This window comes from Calonectris borealis, chromosome 6, assembly GCF_964195595.1.
Source record: "Calonectris borealis chromosome 6, bCalBor7.hap1.2, whole genome shotgun sequence".
NCBI lineage: Eukaryota > Metazoa > Chordata > Aves > Procellariiformes > Procellariidae > Calonectris > Calonectris borealis.
In genome coordinates this window covers 18,955,629-18,978,747 of record NC_134317.1, presented here as the reverse complement: position 1 = coordinate 18,978,747, position 23,119 = coordinate 18,955,629, and the positions used below count along the sequence as shown (strand labels likewise).

General features: G+C 39.2%; 1 protein-coding gene across 2 annotated transcripts in view; it reads left to right on the top strand.

Annotated features, from left to right (window-relative positions):
* PLA2R1 (phospholipase A2 receptor 1) overlaps positions 1–21,586 on the top strand; it is a 44,020-nt gene extending 22,434 nt beyond the window's left edge. For both annotated transcript variants that reach the window (XM_075153071.1, XM_075153072.1), the window contains exons 13-30: positions 186–331; positions 837–921; positions 1,903–2,035; positions 2,504–2,539; positions 3,061–3,218; positions 6,099–6,163; positions 6,515–6,618; positions 7,942–8,084; positions 8,880–8,997; positions 9,798–9,928; positions 10,501–10,645; positions 13,644–13,882; positions 14,404–14,572; positions 15,959–16,099; positions 16,530–16,646; positions 17,084–17,260; positions 18,353–18,382; positions 18,607–21,586. In XM_075153071.1, the coding sequence (XP_075009172.1) occupies positions 186–331; positions 837–921; positions 1,903–2,035; positions 2,504–2,539; positions 3,061–3,218; positions 6,099–6,163; positions 6,515–6,618; positions 7,942–8,084; positions 8,880–8,997; positions 9,798–9,928; positions 10,501–10,645; positions 13,644–13,882; positions 14,404–14,572; positions 15,959–16,099; positions 16,530–16,646; positions 17,084–17,260; positions 18,353–18,382; positions 18,607–18,821 (2,352 nt within the window). In that variant the 3' untranslated portion in view covers positions 18,822–21,586. The remainder of the gene's footprint in view (positions 1–185; positions 332–836; positions 922–1,902; positions 2,036–2,503; positions 2,540–3,060; positions 3,219–6,098; positions 6,164–6,514; positions 6,619–7,941; positions 8,085–8,879; positions 8,998–9,797; positions 9,929–10,500; positions 10,646–13,643; positions 13,883–14,403; positions 14,573–15,958; positions 16,100–16,529; positions 16,647–17,083; positions 17,261–18,352; positions 18,383–18,606) is intronic.
* The last annotated feature ends 1,533 nt before the right edge of the window (positions 21,587–23,119 follow it).

Here is a 23,119-nt window from a genome sequence, read left to right as displayed (position 1 = left end):
AATTGTTACCATCCTTCACTGCATTTTAAAGTGAGTGAAAAGTCTTAAGAAAATCAGAACTATACTTGGAATATACATGGCTTTACTGTAGGAAAAACTGCAAATAATACTTGATTTTTATGGGTTTCTGAAACAACTGGTCTCCAAAATCAACTACATTTATGACAGTGTTTATTTTATTGCAGATATTTCACAATGAAAAGGTTCTGATGAGAAGAACATGGGATGAAGCAGAAGCGTTATGCCAAGATTTTGGAGCACATCTTGCTAGTTTTAGCCATATCTATGAAGAGACATTTTTAAACAATTTATTATATACAATTTTTGATAGGTAAATGCATTTTTTTAACACCAACAAGATTTATCTTATTAATCAGGGTAATATGTAAAAATAATCTACAATTTAGGTTCTTCCATCCTCTTTACTAGTGGCTGAAGACGTCTCTACTCTAACATGAACTTAGAAATGGGTGAAAAGAAGTGTATTAGCAACACTGTAATGTGATTCTTTTTAAAGGTGATCTTTGCAGTAGATGTCGAGCAACTGTTAATGTCAAGGTGAAATTCTTGTGAGTTAACATTCCCCTTTGAAATGGAGGTTCAGCAATTTTAATCCTATTTTAAATGTTTTCATCTTTAAAAATATAATTTAACATTTTAGTAAGAAAACCAGAGTTTACTTTGAGGATACGAAAAAGTTAAGAAATGTATTACAGAATGATATATTGAATTCAGGAAGAAATGAATATGGGTATTTGCACTATTTAAAAAATAATTTCTGAAATAGCTAAGGAAAAAGCGCATGAGAAATATTATTTTCTTTGTTTCCATCATAGGACAGAAGAAAGACAGTTCTGGATTGGATTTAATAAAAGAAACTCGCTTTCTGGAGGGACATGGCAGTGGTCTGACAGAACACCTGTAACTATCTGTATACTATATATTTCAGTAACCTTTCAGGTCATATCTGAGCATAAGTTCACAAAAATAAGCTTTGTGAGCAAATGTTGGCCAGGAAAACTGTTTGGTTTTCATGTCCGCATACTTCACTTAAAGTAATTGTTACAATAGGATTAATAGTACACTACTATTAAAATAGCAGCCTGTGCAAAAGGGCTGTGCAACTGCGAAAGGAGTTTGGTAGGATTATAAAGTTTTGCAGATGTGTGCTTTCCTGCAAAGCACATTGCGTTTAGGCCAGGACCAGGCATATGCAGAATGAACACGTGTGTGTGTGTGTGTGTGTATATATACATAATTACACATACACACATGCACACACATTGGAAAGCCTTAGAGCCGTGCTTACAGGCTTTATTTGTTCTATGACTGTTAGGTTCATGCCTGCATTCAGAGCTAAGTCTTTCCTTTTTTAATACCACTTTTGATTTTGCATCCTTGAAGACATTGGTGCCACATGCCCCACTAATGGTTAATACCTGGGATTTAAACATCGAACAACTGAAGAAGGGTCAGTTTTTAAACTGTAATTGGTTTTCAGCCTTGAAGAACAGTGCCAGCTCTGCCATCGTTACTTAAGTCATTTCAGAAGGAGAGTGCAAAGTTCAATCATGCAACATGTTGAACCAAAGCAAAGGCTGTTAGGTGTGGGCAACTACTGTTAATCATGTCAAAAAATTGTTAGGTTTCATAGCTATTCAATTATTTTTATGAAGAAGGAGTCTGATATAAGATGGGGAAGTTGAACAGGACATTGAGAGAACATGATTATGGACCCTATATTTCGGATTTTACCACCATAATTTAGGTGGTCCTCTAGTTGTTGCTTATGATGGTCTTACCATACGCACATCTCCAAATCCTTCCTTTTTCTCCATAATGAGATTTTGAAATGCGTCATCTTGGATTGTCGATGAAAGATAATGAATGTGCTGTTTTCAGGTTGTATCTTCATTTTTGGAGAGCAAGTATATTGAAGATGACTCAAGAAACTGCGGTGTGTTCAAAGTAAATAGAACAGTCTTTCCAGCACACTGCAATGAAAAGCGTGAATGGATATGCAAAATACCAAAAGGTGAAATGTTAATTAACATATTTTGTCTATTATACCCATTACTTGCAATTCAGGAGAGACAAGGAAAAAAAAATCTAAAAGCCTGCTTTTTAGCCACATCTGGAGTTCTCCTCATTGGTCTTCTGCATGAAATCATGGCAAAGCTAAATGTGGCCGTTAGAGTGTGTTGGCCAGTTAACAGATTTAATATGTGCAGTCAGTTTAAAATTGGATAGCAATGATTAGCAGTTAGTTAGCAGGAGTTAATCAAAGTTCTTATTTCTAAAGCTTACTAAAGATGTTGTTTAGTAAGTGTGGCAATTATTTTATTTTATTCCATGTTTAACTCCTTTTTTTGTCCCTAATGAAAATAGCAATATTCTTTATGATTTTGATTAAATCCTTACCATGTGGAGAAACCAATTTCAGTGAAATATCTCTTTTCATTCTTAATCAGCAATGTTTTAATTTATTTATGTATTTTTGCAGGTGTTAAACCAAAGAATCCAAATTGGTACATAGCTGGTATGAAAACATTTTCTTTTTTCACATCTTGAAACATTATAACTTGGAAATACAATTTAAGCCATTGGTAAAAATATAATAACTGAAGTGTTCTGAGCTAAAAATTTACATTAAGGAACTCAGTTGGAACTTGTTGCTACAGATCAAAATCTGCCACTCCTTTGTTTAGGAACACTGAAACATCAGATACTATTTCGGTTAGGTACAGGAATGTTGCCAGTAATAAGCACAAGAGTTTGATAACCTCTCCATCACATTAAAACTGCCTTTTCGCAAAGGCTGGGCAACTCTCTTAATATTACTGCAGTATCACAGGATAGAATATTAAAAAAAAAAATTATTCGTAGTGCATTTTTTTTCATAAGTTGATATGTTAAATATGGTTCTGCTGTTTGTTGTGGCATATTTGTCCTCTGACACGTGGCTCTGAAGGTGGGCCACAGGGGTCACAAAGAATGAGGCTTGAAATTTTTAGGAGTTTTTACCCCTGCACACCACTGACTCTTTTGCTCGTTTTCTAGAACTGCCGTGGTCATATTATCAAGGAGCAGAGTATCTTTTCCATGTCAGTCCTACGGACTGGGAAACCTATGAGTTTGTCTGTGGCTGGCTTCGCAGTGGAATGGCAACAATAAATTCTTCTGGTGAACAAGCCTTTATTCAAAATAAAATTAAGAAGGTAACAAAAACTATCCCTTTGAAAAAATAAACCCTCAGGCAATAACTGGCTATTTTCTGCGGCATCTTTTGGAATATCTGGCTGCCTGTTGCGCCAGGTAGAATCCGAAAGACATTTTACTTTAAAAATATTTCTTTTGCTGTCTTCATTTCCCACATCCCTCCCTGAAGCCCTATTTAGCTAAAGAAGTCAGTAACATTTCAGAACCTGCAGAATCATCTCTGCTAATGAGCAGGTCGGTCAGTCTGCCTCAAAACACCTAATAGGAGCAAAAAACAGCTTCCTATCCCAAAGCTATGAAAGTAATTAGAGGTAAAGAGAAAGGTTTGTTTCACATATGGTGTACATCCTTCTCTGTTTCTTCTTCTTCCCCCACCCCCCCATGACCAAGGGGACCCGTCGTGGTTCCTCAGGTGTTCACACAGCGGTTCTGCACCCACCGGGATGTCTCCTGATCCCACACAGTTTCGCAGTTACGCTCCATTCCCATGCAGTAACTTGCAGCTGGTTTTCAGGTAGCAATACCGAGGGACATTTCAGTGGGTATATTAGCATGAGGTGGGCAGTAAGTCCAGATGTTTGAAACAGTCTTCATAGTTTAAATCCTCAACGTGATGATTTGAAAAATTACTCTTGGGGAGAGCTGGCCAAAAATGAAGAATTACCCATTTCCCTGCACCTTAATTAAATTTAGAGCTCTAAACCATAGAGGTGGGCGCTTATGACCTTGCAAAATAGATTACCTTTTCCTCTGTGTTCGCCAGCTTGGGCAACATTCGCATGCGTCCACACATTTGTATGATGTCTCCTGAATTAAACCCCTTTGTGACTATGGATATTTATATGGGAAAAAAGACAACTGCCTCTAAATTCCCTCCTCTGGATGAAGGCAGCATTTCTGTAGAATCACTCTGATGTAATAAACAGATTTGAAGCTGAGAAATAGCTGCAGCAGCAGATGAATTCCCAAGAAACAAAGTCTGTTTTCTTTTAGGTGTTCTCAGTAAAAGTGAAATAAGGAAAATACAAAAAAAAAGAATAAAAATAATCTGTCTGCCTTACTGAGGGCAAAATTCTATGGCTGTAATGTAAAGGGATATCATAGCGTAATCTTTAAAAGAACAACTAGTGCTGGGTAGAAAAGCTCTTGATCGACTCTAGCTTAGTTTTGCTTGCATTGTGTACAGTCTTCTCTGCTTTTAACTTATAATAGAAAGCATAAGTAGAATCGTGTTGTATTAAGATGGGGTTTTTAAGTTTCCAAGGGATTATTCATCATTTTTGTCTGCTATTTAAGTAATTTTGTATCAAAACATGATGAACTGGATTTAAACCAACAGTTCATGGCAGAAATAGCTTATAATGAAAGAGCAACATAACCGGCAAGGCTGTCTTCTTCCACATCTACCAGAGGTTGTGTTGTGATGTAATTACTGCCTTACCTGAAGCTGAATGTTTGACTTAAAAAATGACATAACTTTAAAAAAGATGTATTTTTCCAACTTAAGAGCACTTAAAATGGCTAATCACAATGCTGCTTTAAAGTCACATTTGCTTACAAGAGATCTTTTAAAAGCAGTTTTATCATTAAAATTAGTAGGTATTAGAGCAGTTGTGAGCCTTCTGTGATGAAAAAGCCAAGTCTACTCCCTTGGCATTGGAAATAAGGTTAACTTCCTTAAGTTTCGTCTCAGAATATAACATATGCAGCTATTTTAAAGCCTGCTGCCTTTGGCTAAGCTTTCCCAGTATAGCCAGGTGTGTCCCTAAGTGATTGTAACCAGTTTCCTGTGGAAGCGGGAGTAAGGGTGGCAATCACTAAAACAATACTCAGCAGTCTAAATAAACTTTGCATGTGTCATTAGAAAACTTGGTCAAAAATTCTTAGCATGGAATTTGAAATCACGTTTTTCACTATTTCTTTAAAAATGTGTAGGCCGAGTGCTGTGATTAGAAAACTAAACTCGCACAGCAGGCAATACCGAATCAGACAGCATTCCTGAGTCTTTCCTTCGTCAGAAATATCTTATTTCTTCATTTGATATTGCTATGTAAGCTGGTGAAATCCTAACTATAACTCCAAGGACAGTGTGGCTGCCATAACACAGGCTGCAGTTCAGTTCTTTCTGGAAAAAAATAAATGCTTCTCAGAGACAGGGTGGCTTTTCCAGTGTCCTGCACATTCACAGCTTTTTTTGTTGTTGTTGGCTCTTTCCCAAAGACCCCAAAACTGTGACTATTGAGTGGCTAACCCTGAAAGTGAAGCCGCTCATAGTTTAAGGCAGAATCAAGTCAGCACAGCAATAAGAAGCGGCTGTTTGAATTACATTATTTCTGTGACTTTTCCATAATACTTTGCCTTTTAGGAGTAGAGGTCTAGACCCTTTCATAAGAACATCAATCAGTATGGAAAGCATCTCTAGGAATCTCTTGTATAAGCCACACGAAGTCAGTAAATGTTCATAGAAAACATTTTGCAAACATTAAGGACCAGCAGAATTATATTAATGCTAAAAAGAAATATTTGCTATTGTCTCTTTCTAGGAATTGGGAGAAAAACAAATTCTGGCCTAAGACTACAGTCCTTTTCAAGCCAAATAGGCTGTAAATTCCTAAAATTGTAAATTCCTAATTTACAGAAGATACATCAGCAATCCAGTGGAAACTGGGGGCTAAATTATGCTCTACTTATACGTGAATAACCTCACTGAAATGACATAAATTAACATGGGCAGGATTTAGCCCGTGTTCTTCTCATTGGAACCCAATGGAGATGTTATTCATCCAAATACAAACAGAGCCTGATTTTAGGGTTTGTTAATGCTTTAATAAGAGGGCAACAACAGTTAAACATATGGCATAACATTTTTTTTTTTATAGCTATCAAATAGTGATGTTCACTGGTGGATTGGATTGCATGCAGAAAACCTTCGCGATGAATTTCGGTAAGAATACCTACACTTCAGCTGCTCTGTTTACAGGCTGCCATTCAGTCTGATGGACTAAAACAGTTTGATGACTGAGTGGGATATCGAAGAGACAACTTCAGTTCTCATGTAAATGTCACTCAGAATATATTACCCTTAATTTGTGTTACAGTATTTCTTCTAAAAGGGGTATAAAAGATACATGCCAGAGACATGAATATCAACCTTGTGGTTGTCTGTTTTTTTAAAGCTTAGTTAATAAAAGGGCACTTTCTACCCTGTATCTGCTTACAAACACTTTTAATGGAGGTTGTGTTTTCAGGTAAGGATAGGAAAAAGCGTAACTACACTCTTAACATTTCTGTGCAGCTGGAGAGATGAATCACCACTAACATACCAGAACTGGAATGAAGGGAGGGAGAGAGATCCGCAGAAACCAGGGAAAAGATGTGGCTTCATTTCATCACAAACAGGTTTATTTTATATTTCCTTTTGTTGCAGGAGTTGTGACTTGATTCTGTTGTTGGCCAAAGGGGTAATATTATAATTGCTTTCAAGGAATGCAATCCGTATTACATGGTCCTGTCACATGTTTGTGATTTGCATAACTGCTTTTATGGTTAAGAAAAGAAAATTAAAATACCATGAATATGCTCAGAGACTAGGTTATAGGATTTGATAGTTCCAGTACTCTAGTGTCAAAATATAAACATTGCAGTGATACTGAATCTTTAGTTTTACTTAAGAATCTGTTATGTGGGACCGCAAAAATGTTAATGCATTGCTGGTTTTCATGGTCAGTTTTCTCTGACCGTATGAGCCAGCTGGACGAGCAATAATTTTTCTTATGTTTATAAACTGTTTTTCTATCAGCACAAGTTTAAATACTCAGGTTTCTAGCTTATTTTTGATCCCATAGCCAATCTACTGAGGGATTTTTGGGTACCATGGTTTTGGTGCTAGCCTTTACATCATCACATAGCTCTATATTTTGCTACAGTAATAAAAAAAATCACAGTGCCGCTGATTCCAGTGATTTCTGTCATCTCACAGTCTCTGTTTTCTGAAGATCTGCAAGTCGTAGTAAACTGTGAGGTTCCATGGAAAGAAAAAATATCCAGCTTTGTATTTGTGAGAAGGGCTGAAAAAAATTAATCCAGTTGCACTCTTGTAATCTCAGCCTCAAAAGCCAAAACTGAAAAAATGTAAAACCTTCTTTTTTAAAACTATAATCTCTGAGTTTTGATTCATGACTTTTGAGTGCTTGAGTTACTGTAGTTAGTATTGAATAAAAGGAAGAGACGCCCACCCTCCCCCCTCAGCTGGCCAGCAGATGGGAGCTGGTCAACAGCTTGTTGAGTGCACTCTGTTCCACTGAAAAATGTATTTTCCTCCTAAGCAGGTCAGCGTTTTGTGTCAGTACCTGCATCTTGCCAAAAATTTTCAATGTAAGGAAGTCAAACTATTTTATCTGGAAGGCATCATTTCTATACCTTTCCTTTTTTTTTTTTTGCATAACTAATATTTTTTTAAATACATGATGATATAGGCATATGTTATATGACTCAGTGTAGAGGAATTGGTTTAGCTTAATAAAATCAAACTGGGAATAAAAGTATGAGCCCCTGCACCATCAAATCCACTGTAATGCAATATGTCCAAATGTATTTGATGTAGAATCTCGTCTTACTCAACCACTAATGGGTACCCTTCTTAACAATATCTAAGCTAGCTAAGAAAAAAACCCTTTCCAATTCTCAAGCCAATACTGAACTGTGATTTGTCTTTTTACACAGGACTCTGGGGTGATGAAAACTGTACTGTCTCTCTTCCCTGTATTTGTAAACGTAAATTTGCATGGAAAATAGAGAAAGAGATTCCAAAAGACCCGAACCAACAAGGAACATGTCCCAAAGGATGGCTGCCCTTTGGATTCAAAGTAAAACATCTTTTTCTGCTGTTTGAGTATTCAAAATGCCTTCCATATTTATGACAGAAATTGGACTTCTTAAGGATTATTCAATATTTGAAGATTTTCTTCCTTTTTGAAAGCAGGGCCCTTAGGTTTATAACTACTGACAGTGATACAAAAGTTTACAGCTATTAAGAAGTTGTCTTAATAAGGTGTCAAAAATTTTACTTTAGTTGAAGGAAATGAATACTCATATATGCAAAAGCTATCTAAGTGCTTTTGCTGTAAAAAGCCTGTTCCATCCTCTCTTTTCCACTTATGACAATTCCAAGAGTCCTTTATGGTCTCAAAACAGATCTCTGACCCCTTGTTGTACTAAATGGTCCCTAACTGCTGTCATTCTCCGAAAGGTGCTGTTTCAAATATGGTTTGTCAAAGATAATTAAAAACCAAAGTCTGTTTGCAATTGAAGGTCGAAAGGCAATTATTTCATCAGGCTTCTCTTAAATACGTATGTTCCAAAATAGCAACACGCATTGAGGTGGCTGGATTTAGCCCAGTACTGAACTGCAGTGACTACAAGGATGAAGTTAACCCAGATTGTGTTTGCCTTTAAACAACTGATTGGAATCCAAGCCTGATCGCAGCTGAAAACTGATACCAAGCATGTTGAAGAGGTCCATTGCAGGACCGAAATGAATGAAATATTTAGTTTTCAGTAACAGCGTGTGAAATGTTTTAGTGATCGCTCGTAGTGATTGATAGTTTTTAAACTGGAGAAAAACCAAAACAAGCCTTTTTTTGTTTATTTTTTTTAAATAGTGCTTTTTGATACAAATTCCAAAGGATCCAGAGCATCTGAGAAACTGGTACTCTGCACAAGAGTTGTGCAGTAGCTATGATGGGTCACTTGCTTCCCTCGAAGATGAACTGGAACAAGGTAGAGTACTGAAAATACTGTTTAAATAAATAGAATTTTATCTTCATTAGGATGCTATAGTAAAGTTTCGTCTTGGATACAGATTTAGGAAAAAAGATCGCTCAGATCCTACTCATGGTTCCACTGCTTTAAACAATTAGTGTTTCTCTATTCCAATTTCCCAAAATGTAAAGATTCAAATATCCACTGAGCTATATGACAGGTGTGTTTTGAAGAGTAATTATAATTTATTTTGTGCTTACTACCATGCATTAGAAATACAAAAAAAACCACGGAATACCCATTTAAAAATTTGCTATGTAAAATTTCTCTCTTATGAATGCAAATCACACTGTTATAAAAGCTATCTCATTTTTATCCTTTAATAGTACTTAAAAACTGATCTATCATAAAAATCTGTGGTAGAATTTCATACATTTGTAAAACCACTTATTTGGAGGTGGGAGGAATCTCACTGGCTATCTTTAATTGAGAAATCTTACTTTCAACTAAAACTGAGAAAAGCTTTTTCAGTGCGACAGTACCCTGAACTAATACTTAAGTTGTTCAAGCTGCTGTGAACATTTCTGGAACATGTACTAGTTAATGGACTAGATCCTAACCCAACTGAAGTTAATCAATTTAACTGAATTTATAGTTAGATGACACTGAAATGCCGCTTATGTTCTTACTTTCTAGTAACTATGTAACGTCATTGATGAGTAATTAAATTTGTCAGTGCTTTAGTGTATTGGAAGAGACTTCATCTATCCCTAAACGGTTACCAATTAATCATATTTTATTCCTGTTTCATTTTTCAGCTTTCATAACAATGAATCTATTTGGACGGAAAACTAGTGTTTGGATAGGTTTCCAGAGTGACGATTATGAAAAATGGGTGAATGAAAAACCTCCAATGTATTCTAACTGGTCTCCAGTTGAAGTAGTGGATGTGAGTATTTCCAGGGGGTTTAAGGACAGTGAGAAGTTGTTTTATCCATAAAAATCTTGACTGCCACAAAGACAAGGCCTAACTTGTTACAGCAACTTAGTCTTCTCTTAATTTTTGCAACTTCGAACAACTGTGGGCATAGATTTATAGGCATAACTAGGGGTAGCAAAAAAGGCGCTATCAAGACAGTTATTTATGTAATTTGTGGCTATAGTGACATTCTCTTGCAATTGCTTTTAAGCACCAAAGTTTGAATTCTATGGTTAGTATCATATGCTGGGTCTGAGCAAAGTTTAGGAATAAGATTATGGATGTCATATTTTAATATATTGTTTTACACCACATTAGTCCATATTGGGCTTAGCATTTTAGTTTGTTCGGTGAAAGCTTGTGACTTTTTTATTCTGAGGTTATTGTTTCAAATTGTATTTATGGGATTGTTCATTGTTCTACCTAAATGTTTATAACAGTGACTCACAGATAATTATTCTTCTAAATTTAATGTAATAATTATGCATTGTTTTTACACAGTGTCTTTTTTAATTAATATAAGGTTCTGTGTTGATTTGCAGAGACAGCGTTATAACAGTGCAAACATTCAAGAACAACTTCCACTATGTACATTGGTATCAAATAATCCTAATTTTTATTTTACGGGAAAATGGTACTTAGAAAACTGTCAGAAAAATTATGGGTTTGTGTGCCAAAAGACTCAGGGTAAGGTTTTGTTTTGCTTTGCTTCTGTTCTCTTTTCTTACTATATTGAATTCATCTTACATTGTTTTCATCTAGAAGCAGCTTGTTATAGGTGTCTGTAAAACCAGGAACATGAAAGATTTCTAAGATAGTTCTACTCTGATATATAGACAGACTAGCTCTACGCTATTTAATAAATCAGTAGCTGTGATGTAGAAGTAATTTCTAAAAAAATGTTTTGTTATTAAATTTTCTTCCTAACTGAGCTTTCTGTTGCATATCTTAGATTCAGGAATAGAGATGAAATTTCATGTTCTCTGTCATGGCAAGCAGAGTAACAGCATGAAATTACAAAAGGCAAAACTGAGGGTAATTTTGATGAAAATAGGATTTTTTTTTTTTTTTTTTTTAATTAGGGGGTGGGACTTGCAAAATTAGATCAGAATAGACTCTAGAAAATGCATTTCTGTGAGCAGTGTGGACCGAATGGCTGATCAAAGAGTTTGGCTTTTCTTTTCACGCTTCTCTAATTCTGTTACCATGATGTTCACCTGCCAGAAGCACAAAGCTTTTGCAGGGAACACGCGTTGTTTGGTTTCCTCAAGCCATATTCTGGCGTTGCCTCTCGGACTGGGAGCCGCTGGCATCCCCGGGGTGCCCGGGCAGCTTGGGAGCCCCGTCCCAGGGGCTGCCGCAGCTCTGCCAGCGGGAAGCTGCCAGAGCATGTTACCAAAATAGACCAGCAGCAAATTATTAACCCTAAGGCAAAGGGAGGGCTGTAATCTGAGCCTGTAAGGAGCGTCCTTGGGTGCTGTACTTACTGCGGGGGTGGTTTTGTGTGGCTCAACTTTATATATCACCTCTTAGTTAAGCCTGCGTCTAAAGAGGCAATCCTCTCCTGCTGGCTCCTAGGAGGCGAGGGAGGGTGAGTCAAGAAGTAGAATAAACAAATACAAGCTTTGGGCAGTGCTCACATGTGGCTCTAGCAAACCACAGCTGTATTTGACATCATTTATTATGAACCACAGTTGCGGTGAGTGCTGGAGTAATCCTGCACGCAGTGCAGAAAAAATAAATAGATACATTTTCCTGCTGTTTTGTTTCATTTACCTCCCGAACATTTGTATTTTAACCTCTTGCTGATGCTTCAGACGGATGGAAAAGGTTTTAAAAGGCAGGTAGGAAAACTGTTGCCTTAGGGCAGCCAGGCTGCAGGGTGTGCGGGGGGGGATTGGGGCTGCACTGGCTGCTCAGGACCCTCCCCACCTTTCACGTGAGTGAATGTGAGCATGGCCCATGGGCCCTGGCCGAAGCGTGGAGGGGACGGGGGGGACACGCTGAGCCCCATGCGCTACAGAGTGCTCCTGGGGGTGAAGGGACCAGTCCTGCCTCCCCCGTGTGACTCCCATGGCGCTCTCCCAAACCATCAAGCAGTTCAGCTTGCTAATTCAGCAGAAAACTTCCCTGTCTCTTTTCCCCACCCCCCCAAATTGATGTCATTTTGTGCAGCTTTTCCAGGCTGCATCGGCTCAGTGCAGGGTCAGGCAAACACCAGACCAGTGCATGCGAATGTGCAGCTGGAAGAGCAGAGAAGCAAGGAAGGGAGAAGTGAGACAGCCTCTTGCTGGCAATGGTGAACTGCTAAATTTCCTCAAATGTCCAAACAAATGTGTCGATTCCTGGAAAGATGAGCTGGTGCTTTGCTTCTGCCGTCCTGTCTGTATCCCGTCTCCCCTTTTTTGAATTATTTTCTGTAGGAGACTAAAATGAAATAAACCAGCAGGAGATCTGAACTGGGCTCTGATCTTTTAGTGATGCTTGAGTTAGGATTGTGTCAGCATTTTACTGCGTTTCCTGCCTTTTCTTTTTTTAAACGGTGACATGCACTGAAAGTTGGAACAAAATAGAGTGCTTCAGTTAGCTCAAGAGCAGAACTTCTTGCTTAGAAATTTCTAATTTTAAATGATTTTTGGATGACAAATAATACATTGATTTACTATTTTAAGATGCTTGTTAACACTCCTCTCTTAGTCATAAAGGGAACCAAGTCTAAAAACACTCCACCTTGTAGCAAAGCAACCACTTCATTTTGTAATCACAGAGAAGTTTTACAGACAGAAGTAATTAATCCAAACTGACTTCAAAATGAGGCATTGCTTTATTTGAATAATCTTGTTTAAAGTATACTGTGGGCATTCATACACCTTAGCAAAGGCATTTGCCTCCTGTAGAAAAGCGAGCACGGCAGCATCACAGACTGGGCTGGGGTGGAGATGGTCTCTGTCTCCTGATTTTTTTCTCATGGGAGACTCTCTCTTTATTTCTTAAATCTAAGAAGGCTGCTTCTTCCTTTCACTTTTTCGGGCATTGCTGCCTTAGTTTATCATCGGAAAGATTTAGGTCTCCATGCACAGAGGATTTCTCTTTAAGTGCCAGTACTGGGATCTTCCCTACATTGGCTCATGGATAGTGAAGATGAGCTCAAGAAGCTCCCAACCACGCACTTCTACCATGAGCCACAGTTTGTCATCCCCTGAGTTGTGCCAGTAAAATTATTTGTGAGGCCAGAGTTTGTGCTGTAAACTGATCTTGGAACTTATTAAAAATAATGGGTCAAAAAAGAGGTAATCTAAATTACTGCAAGGTATCCGGGATAAGAGCACTGTGCAGCCCTCTGCTATTGGACATTTGGGATGTGCCCAGATCCCAGGTGATTTCATACTGACCTTCAAAGATCCGGTCAGTGGAACTAAGTCCATCCAGGTTTTCTTTTTTTGTTGTTATACATTAAACTCATTCACTCCTGTGATGAGTTTTGTGCTGTGGTGGAACTTCAGATACTGTTCTAGTAGTCATTGCCTTTTTCTTTTTAAAGTTCACAGTGCCTTCCTGAAGCCAAGGAGTTTGCAATTTTTAGATTTGTTTTTAAGGATACTTCTGATTTTTTAGGAGCTGTTCTGCTATGTTCAAGCTATCTGTTTAAAAAAATAGATAAATCCTTTCTTTCTGTTTGTAACAGACACATCCAGACATGTCATCAATGCATCTGAAATGTACCCTGTGCCACATACTTTAGAATATGGAAACAGAACATATAAACTAATACGTGGGAATTTTACATGGTCCTCAGCTTTAAAAACGTGCATGGCAAATGGCGCAGAGTTGGTCAGCATCACAGACCAGTATCACCAAGCTTTCCTCACGGTCATTATGAATCGGCTGGGATACAACCACTGGATCGGGCTGTTCACTTCGGATGTACGTAGTGGATTCCCTGGCTATGAGTATAATGCTGCAAAGGAGTTTTTCCAGTAACAAGCTAATGAGCTGTGTCACTCATTTGAAGTAACAGGAAGTTTGCATCTGGAAAGGAAACCCTGGAAAGCTTGAGCCCTGATCATTTTTTTGCCATGTAATGTATAAATCTAATGAGAGCCAGTTTGGTGCAATGACTACTGAAAGCTAAAAGCCATAACACTTAAAAACACACAAAAAATCTCTTACAGTGTCAACATTGAAATTATGTTGTTTCATTTTTAGTTGCTCAATGGCCCAAGTAACCACTTGCTGAAAAGAGCAGGTTAGATGTAGCTTGTGGTCTCCCAGAAGTAAGTTGGGAGGATCCTTGGATCTGCCTTTTGTAGATCCTTCTGGATCTACCCAGACGCTGGAAAAGTAAAAGACATTCTGTAATCCCTGGTGAGGATGCCACCAGAAGAAGATGAACTTGTATGGTGCTAAAGCATATCAGAAAGATCATATGAATTTTTTTTTGGCAGAACGGGCTTAACTTTGAATGGTCAGATGGGAGCAGGTCTTTGTTTACCTTCTGGGAAGACGACGAGTCCCAGGCCTTTGGCAGCTGCGTTTACATTGATACTTCGGGGCACTGGAAAAGTGCTAGCTGCGAACGACTTCTGCAAGGAGCAGTTTGCCATGTGCCACCTAGTAAGTCAGAGTTAAGTTTTATATTAAATCTTTGCAGCTGCAAATGCGTGTATTGACAGTGGAAGTATATGAAAGGAAATTAATTGGTTTGAGGTTAAGCAATGATGATAGTATTATTCAAAATTGAAATAGATTTCTGGCATTTCCTTGCTGTATCTCCTCTTTGTGAAACCATTTTTTCCCCGTAAAATATTTGCCATCAGGTCTGAACTGTAGGAGAATGGAAAGAGAACTTTCATAATAGAAAAGAAACAGGAAAATTACTCTGTCTCTTCAGTGCTGTATTATCTGTGAAAAATGATGATTGCTAATGACCTAGCTCAAAGGGAAATAAATTTATTTTGCTGCAATTAACTGTGGGATGGGAGAACGGAAGGATTTAGAGCAAAGTGACAAATTAAAGTCACATCTTCACTGACTGCATATAAAAGATTTTGCAACTTTTTTTTTTTTTTTTGTAAAGATAAAACTATTTTCCTGTATCCTAAAATGTGATGTGTTTCCTGCAACGATCTGTCAATTACCTGGGCTTCATTTGAATCCAGAATTCAGGTCTGGAACTCCATTCAGTCCAGGACTGCAGAGTCTTTGGCAGCATCCAGTTCTCAAAATAGTTCCTCTTTGGTGGTACTCATCACGAGGGGTTCACCTACAGCTTATTATAGCTTTTGGATCTGTTGAGAAGAAAGCTGTTTTGGAATCCTTCAAGACAAAAATTATTCTCTGGCATGCTTTTTGTAGTGAAGCTGACTAATTTTCTCATTTGTTTGTCAACTTATGTGATCATATATAGCCTAAGGTTTACTTAATTTTAAAAAGTTGTGTTTTGTAGCAAAGTAGGACGCATGTGAGACCATAGGTGACACAGCTGAATCTACAGCACTGCCAAAAAGTGATGCTGGGTATCGCAAAGTGAGCTTGTAGAGTTGCCCTGAGTCAGAGGGACTCCTTGCTGCAGCACGTTGCACGCTGGAGAGGCTGGCTGCTGCTTACCGATGGGAGACTCGCCTCCGTGCCGTGGTATTTGGCAAGAAGTTACCTTTGTGGTGTAGTGGAGAGAAGCTCTGCAGTCCTTGGAAATCCCCAGCCCTCTGGGAGATGCTGGGCAGCCCGGAGTGCTCTGGTGTGCCCGTAGTTTGCTCATAACTCCCTCTGTACTTCAGTATCGGTTAGATTGTCCTGATACTGCTGTTGCAATCCGGCAGAGTTTTTGATCAGCTTTACTGTTCTAATACAAATATATGCAACCAGTAGATTTTCACTTTGAAAAATAGAGGCATAACGCAATAACATGCTTATTAGCATTACTTCAAAACAGCGTGTGGAATGTTATATTAATGTGTATGTTGTTGTGCCAATAAAGCTGTGCTGTTATTTCTATCACAGAAAAGAAACTCACTGCCTATAAAGGCTTATGTTCGGAAAAAACTGTTCCCTGGATCAAATTCAAAAACAGTTGCTACAGCTTTTCCACAGTTCTGCAGGGCACAAGTTTTGATACTGCGTATGAAGTTTGCAAAAATCAAGGTAAGTGATTATTTTGTAGCTACAAAATGTCATTGTGGTATCTTAAAAAAAATACATATTCTCTTAAATGCCTGAAATCATGGCACGTGTTTTCTCTAGTTCAAGGTAACGATAGTGGAGCTCATAAGCCAACTATGAAATTGGAGGCAACATGCTTCAAAAAAATGTTCCCTTCCATGTGAAAATACTGATTTCTGGAATAACACATAAAAAGCATTTCTTTCCCTTCAAACTTGTTTTAAAGTCATATGAGAACAGTTTTATACCAGCCTGAACATTTTCACATTAACTGCAAATTTAAGAACTTACAACATGTAACCAGACTTTTTAAGCTTTTCAATTAAGGCTCATAATATTAAGTTTTTGAAATGCAATGTTACATTTTAATGGCATGGATTGTTTGAAAATTTGTTCTGTGTTTAATCTGTAGGTTCAAATCTACTGACTATTCAAGATGAAGATGAAAATGCTTTCATTCTGGAAGAATTGCACAGTTTTGGTTATTCTGTGCAAATGGTTTGGTTGAACATCCTGCTTGTTACAGACAGTAAGTTTTGGGTGGAAGAGAACTGCATGTAAGAATCTGGTTTGGGTTTTGGTTTGGTTTTTGTTTGAATGCCGGTGTAACCATCTTCTAAAACACTGTTATCTTTTGAGATTTTTTTTCGCCGCCTATTACCTGTTTATGATGCAGTAAAACCAGTCAAGCTTTCTGTAATCATTACTTACTAGTATTCTGAATACTCAATATGTATGCATGTATGAGAATGCATTTATTTTCTTCTTAAAGAAGTGCTACAGGCTGTCTTCTGTGTCAACTCCATAGGATATTTTTAAATCCTTAAAAAACGGAAAGTAACCAAACAGGCAAAATCCTGGCATTCTTTAATTCAATACTTATTTATGTGAGGGTAAGTCCAACTGAAACAGAGATAATTATAAAAACACTGGTATTTTATAATGATTTATAACTTCTGCCCTTAGATGAGACAATCTCCTGGTTTGATGGCTCTCCCTTAAATTATTCTAACTGGGGCATCAGGGAGCCTGAATTTGATCATCTCAAAGGGAATTTCTGTATCAGCCTGAGGACCACAGATGGAGTCTGGCGATTATCTCCATGCAGAGAAAAAAAGGGATTTGTATGTAAAATGGATGCAGGTATGTTCTTCCATAAAAGAAGGCAATTGTGTCCTTTTAACCGTTGTTTTACGTGTTCCTCGTTGCTTGCTTACTTGCTCTTAGTTTTTATTTAAATAATTCTGTCCCGTGGCATTAGAAAAAATACCTGTAAAAAACCCAGCCAGCCCGGGTAACCTCCTGTCGAGGAACCTGGGCAGCTGTTGTGTTATTGCCGACTGCGGTAGACTTTCTGCTGTATGGGTGAGCCATGTGCAGAGAATCAGAGAATCAGAGAACTCCAGGTTGGAAGGGACCTCAAGGATCATCTGGTCCAACCTTTCTTGGCAAAAGCACGGTCTAGACAAGGTGGCCCAGCACCCCGTCCAGCTGAATCTTAAAAGTGTCCAATGCTGGGGAATCCACCACTTCCCGGGGGAGATTATTCCAATGGCTGATTGTTCTCATTGTGAAAAATTTTCCTCTTGTGTCCAGTTGGAATCTCCCAGGAGTGTCTTGTACCTATTACCCCTCAGCTTTTCCATGTGACTCCCTGTAAAAAGGGAGTCTCCATCTTCTTTGTAGCCATCCTTTAAATACGGAACATGGTGATAAGGTCTCCCCTGAGCCTTCTTTCTTCAAGGTTGAACAAACCCAGTTCTCTCGGCCTTTCCTCATACGGCAGAGCATCAGGCTGACCTCCACAGTCCCCGTAGGACGGGCAGGCGCAGCCCGGGAGAGCTGCACGGACACCACATCAGTAGGAATGTGGGTCTGTGAGAGAGCTGAAGTGTTCAAGAGCCCGCCCAAAACGCCGGAGTCACCATTGGCCCCAATAGCTGGATTAATCTACCGCTGCACAGATCTGCTCATGCATTTGCACTTTAAAAAGTGGATAAATGCTGCTGCTCATCCTTGCACAAACGTCAGTTAATATATTCCGCCAGATAACAGATTAGGTATGTTTAACTTGGCCAGTGGGAATCCCGTTGACATGAGTAAAGTTAAAGAACAGCCTGCTCTTGTATGGTTTTATGTAGATTGTCTTCTCAGTATCAATTTTACCATGAATATATATAGTAACTTTTGTTAGCTCTATGGGTAATTTTATGACTGGTCTGGATTCTGTTTCAGATATCGATGGAACAGAAAAATCTGGAAATCGTAAGTTTCTTCTGTACTTTCTTAATATTTTTTTATAACGAGTAATAACACATTTTGAGCTGGTATTTTGTGAGGTAACATTTTTCACTGTTAAACGTGTAATTTAAGATGTGTGACATATAGGTAATAATGTTTTCCATAAAACATCTGTATGTTTGTATTTAGAATCATATATAATTATAACTATATTTGCTTAATATACGATTTCTGTCCTTCCCTTTCAGCACCATACCGTGGGCTTGCAGCTCTGGCTGTTTTTGTGACATTGGTGATGCTGGCTGCCATTTCCCTTTTTCTGTGGTGCCTGTACAAACAGAACAACCGACTGTTCCGCAGGATACTGTGGGTCAGAAACGCCTATTTGCCACAGATCAACGCTGACGTTCCTGCTTTGGAAGAAAGCATCCTCATTTCTGATTTTGAGAGAAGCGATAATTAATTGATCAGAAGTAGCAAGTAATCACGTCTTCTGTGTGAAACTCCACAATCTACAGCAGTTTTCTCCTTCTCAGGAGTCCCCCGGGGTACCCATATCCAGAGAAACCTTGGCAGCCATTGGTATGCACGCCAAAGGTAGGGGCTCCCTACCTTGGAGCACTTTTGCTTTGTGGCAGGATGAGGTGAGGATGCACGGCAGAACCATGGAGAAGTTGGCCCCTTTAGGACAAGCCAGGAACTGAAAATACTCCCACACTATAAACCTCCAACCGCTCATGTGGAGCAGTCATGTCCGAGGCCCCAGAGCAGCGGGCATTTTCATGCAACTTTTTCCTTCAGGAACGCTTGGGCTTTTATGTTTTGTTTTTATACGTCGCAGAATCTGCTCATGAGCCAACATTAAAATTTGGTCTTGAATTTAGGAATTCTGAAACATATTCCAAGGATTATGGGGTAGATTTTTTTTCTTAATAGCCATTCCTTCTGCAAAATGAACAGTTACTTTTCAGACAGTGGATTCTTGCCAGATGGATTTCCAAGCTTGCAGAGAGATGAAGTCGCTTTTGACTTCAGAGTGCCAGAGTTTCGGTAGTTTGGCCCATGATGGTTTGTGTTATAAAATAAATTAGTCTAGAGATAAAATGGCATATGGACTTGGTCATCCTGAAGTTAATATATTCATTTGAGATGCGTCCAGTGCCCTGTTAAAGCTTTAACTATGTGATCTCTCACCTAGCTTAATTCAGAAATTGAATCCCATCAACCTCTTTTAAAGACATTTTTGGGCAATATCTGTTTGAAGAGAAGAAACTGTTATAAATCTTGCTGAAGTTATGGTAGTAAATTGCTTTACTGTTCACCTACAGTATTTCTGCAAGCAGTGTTCATGTACGCTCTTCTGAGACCCTGCTCTCAAAAGCTAAGGACGATACGTGGGGGAGCCGCATTGCTGTTCCCAACGGGTGCTATAGTCCTATAACCCTATGTAGCAGACCCTCAGAAGGACATTTTTCACTTTCAGTGTTCGTACTAAGGTGCTAACGAAGGAGATAAATTTTGCTGACCAGTTGTTCTGCAGGCTGAGGGTTGTGAAGGACCCAGCTCAGGTCTCTGCACTACCTACAGCGGCTCAGGACAGCAACGCTTGCTCTCTGTGGGACTCTCTCCACCCTAACCAGTCCTCCAGCCACATCTCTGAAAATACCCGGAAGGTTTGGGGCGATTTTATTTTTTATTTTTATTGCAGCACAGAAAAACAAATGGTTAGTCATGATGAGTTACTTCAGAATGGATTTACTGTGCCTTCAGTCGTCTCTAAAAGCTGCTGCAAAGGGCTGTGTTTATTGTTGGGTTTGTTGGTTTGTTTGTTTTAAGGTGACTCATTCTAACAATTTTGCAAGAGCCCTAACATGCAGGTACGTTCCTGAGAATTAAGCAAGCAGCTAAGGCCAACTGGAATGTTTTTACATAGTATTTGTGCACATGCACAGGAGTGTATGACTGCCTTTTAGTTAGATTTCACATGGCCAATTCTAGAAACATTGCAAAAATTGTCTGTTCATGTCATAATTATGTATAGGGTTATTTTTAAAAATTATTTAGTACATAGAATATTTCTGTGCTGGTTTACAGAACCGTTCAAAAATGTGTCAAAGAGGCTGCAGATGATTTTGATCCCAATATCATCTTCAACTTACTGTTTTCGATAACTTCTGTGGGTGTAGCTATCACAAGTTCTTAATCTGAGATTTTTCCATCATATAAAATATAAATAGCTTTTCTGTGTACATTTTGTCTAATGGTTTGACCCCATACGTTAGTCTTCAGTAATGTTTTTAAAGTTTCTTCTTAGTCCTGTAGATTTATCTATAGGACTGTTTTTATGTGAAGTCCACTATTAGAGTTTGTGGACTGCAGCTTTTTAGTACAATTGCCAGATCATCTGCTGTTTTATATGTATGAACTGTGATAGCTTCTTTACCACAAAAAAAAAAAAAAAGAAAAAAGAAAAAAGGTTGTGACCATCTCTTCCTTCCCCATGAGAATTTCACCTACTTAAACTACAGTTGGACGAACTTAAACCAACAAATCCCCTTCATCACATTCACTGACAAGTGCAATTGCTGCCTTCTTACAGCAAGCCGAGTGGCTTGCAGGATGGTTTTTGTATGCCAGAGTAAGCTGCGTTGTCTCCGAGGCCGTGTATTTATCAGGCTGCAGTGCTGTTACCTAGCTATGCAGACTCTTGTCAGATTTTGATGTGGTTAATGAGGGTGTATATTTTTTTCACAAAACTTGACATAGGCATTTTATCAATTTTCCTTGAGGTATGTTGTAATCACTTAAATGTATTTGAAGGGCAGTGCTATAATAAATAACCCTAACCTCAAAATAGTGATCATTGATTAACATCGACTCTGATACAGATGATCTTGCACTAATGGAAAAATACTTCAAGCAATGTTTTCTTCATACTTTGAAATGGTTTTGAGGGAACAGACCCTTAAATATTTATTTTTAAATCCTTCATCATTTAACTTTTGTAATTGCAGGTATTATTCACTCAAGAATGTAATCGTTGATTGCTTTCTAGTCCTTGTTCTGGATTTTCTTACCATAGCTTTCATTTGTTTTCCCTTAATCAGAGGTCTCCTATACTATTTCTGATCAGAGTATGTGGTGACTGTTTTTACTGCTGACCTTGATTATATTGGTACCCAGGTTCACTGTATTATTTCAACTGGAAAATTAAAGTGTGGATAATAATTTTCTGTGCTGGAATTTTTCTTGAATCTTTCCCCAGATTTAGTTAGCTGCCAGGCTTTCGTGTCTCGTAACAGCAGTTCCTAGGCTTTGCACCGGGTTGTCCTGGTAGGAGAGGGACAGCTTGCACCCCACTCCTTCTGGCTACATGGCTGGACCCAGACCTGGGCACTGCAGATGGTCTCCACATGTGTGGTGGCTCCAGTGTTTCCCAGGGCACGGACAAGGATGCCCTGGGACCTGTGTGCAGGAGGTGCTGGGAGGAGGAAGGAGCCACAGCACCGTCAGCGAGGATGATGGATGGGAGCATGGTGCTGATGCACAGGTACTCTCCCAGCCCATTGCCTGTTCCGTGTGGCCCTGGGAGCGCAGTAGCTTCCATGGTAGCACTGAAGTAATTCCCGTGTCCAAGAACTGGGTTCATCAGAGCCCGAGCAGGCAAATGAATGTTGCATTTTCCTCTGCCATGCCAGCTTCTTTGAATGTGTTTATGAAATGGAAGTGTTAGATGTTGTCATACCACTCCTTTGCTTGGGGGATGGAAGGGTATCCCCACCAGAGATAGATACATTCAGTCCAACATACGACAAACCTTGTCTACCAGGTATTAGGGTTTAGAAAAAAATCAGTGTGCTTATTTTTGCAGACTGCGTTCCAGGAGAAAATTTACCTCCTGGTCCCTTTAGCAGTCCTTGCAGCATGTCTCTGAGGGACAGAGATTGCCTGATGCAGCTGTCACATCCCAGCTGGACAGGAGTCTGCAGTGGGAACACACGTATGCTGGGGAGATGTCCAGCATGACCAGGCAGAGCGAAGGGTTGTGGCACAAGGCTGTAAGTGCGCAACATGACTGCTAAGCAAAACCCTTTCCAGCTGTGCCTCTCCTGGGTGCAGTGCTGCCCGCCCTCGTGCAGGGATCCTCCTCCCTTCTCTCCTTCTCCGTTCCCCTGCCTTTGCACAGACACAGACAGACAGACACACAGAGACACACACACTTTTGTGGCTGGGTCACGATGAGAGAGGAGCTGTGAGGCTGCTTGAAATCTGTGCAGTACAGTCTGGAGGGAGTGTAGGGAAAAAGCAGTTTTTTGCACGCTCTGTGAGACTTGATCAGCACTGGTTCCCAGGGCACCATTGCACAAATTCCTGTTTAATTTAGCCTCCTACTTTTTTCTTCCATCGTCTTGCCCCTCCCTTAGTGTAGTAACAGGCATCCTCAGTCTCTTGCAATAATAAATGCACTGTAATGAAATCCGTGGCGTACCCTTCCTCCAGGGCATTTATAAATAAGCAGAATTTTTTTGGTTAAAAGCTAAATTGCACACAATCAGCAACTGAGCTCTAAATCCTCAGCTCAAAAATAAAAAAGAGAGGGCTCGTCTTGAGCTATAATAATATTTCCTTTGGTAATCAGTGGAATGTTGATTTTAAAGCCCTGCAGGCCCGCCCTGATCTCTTACAATCGGATGCAGCCCTCGTGTGTAAGTAACGAGGAGCGAAGTCACAGGCGCTAACGCTGTGCGGGGAGGGTACGAA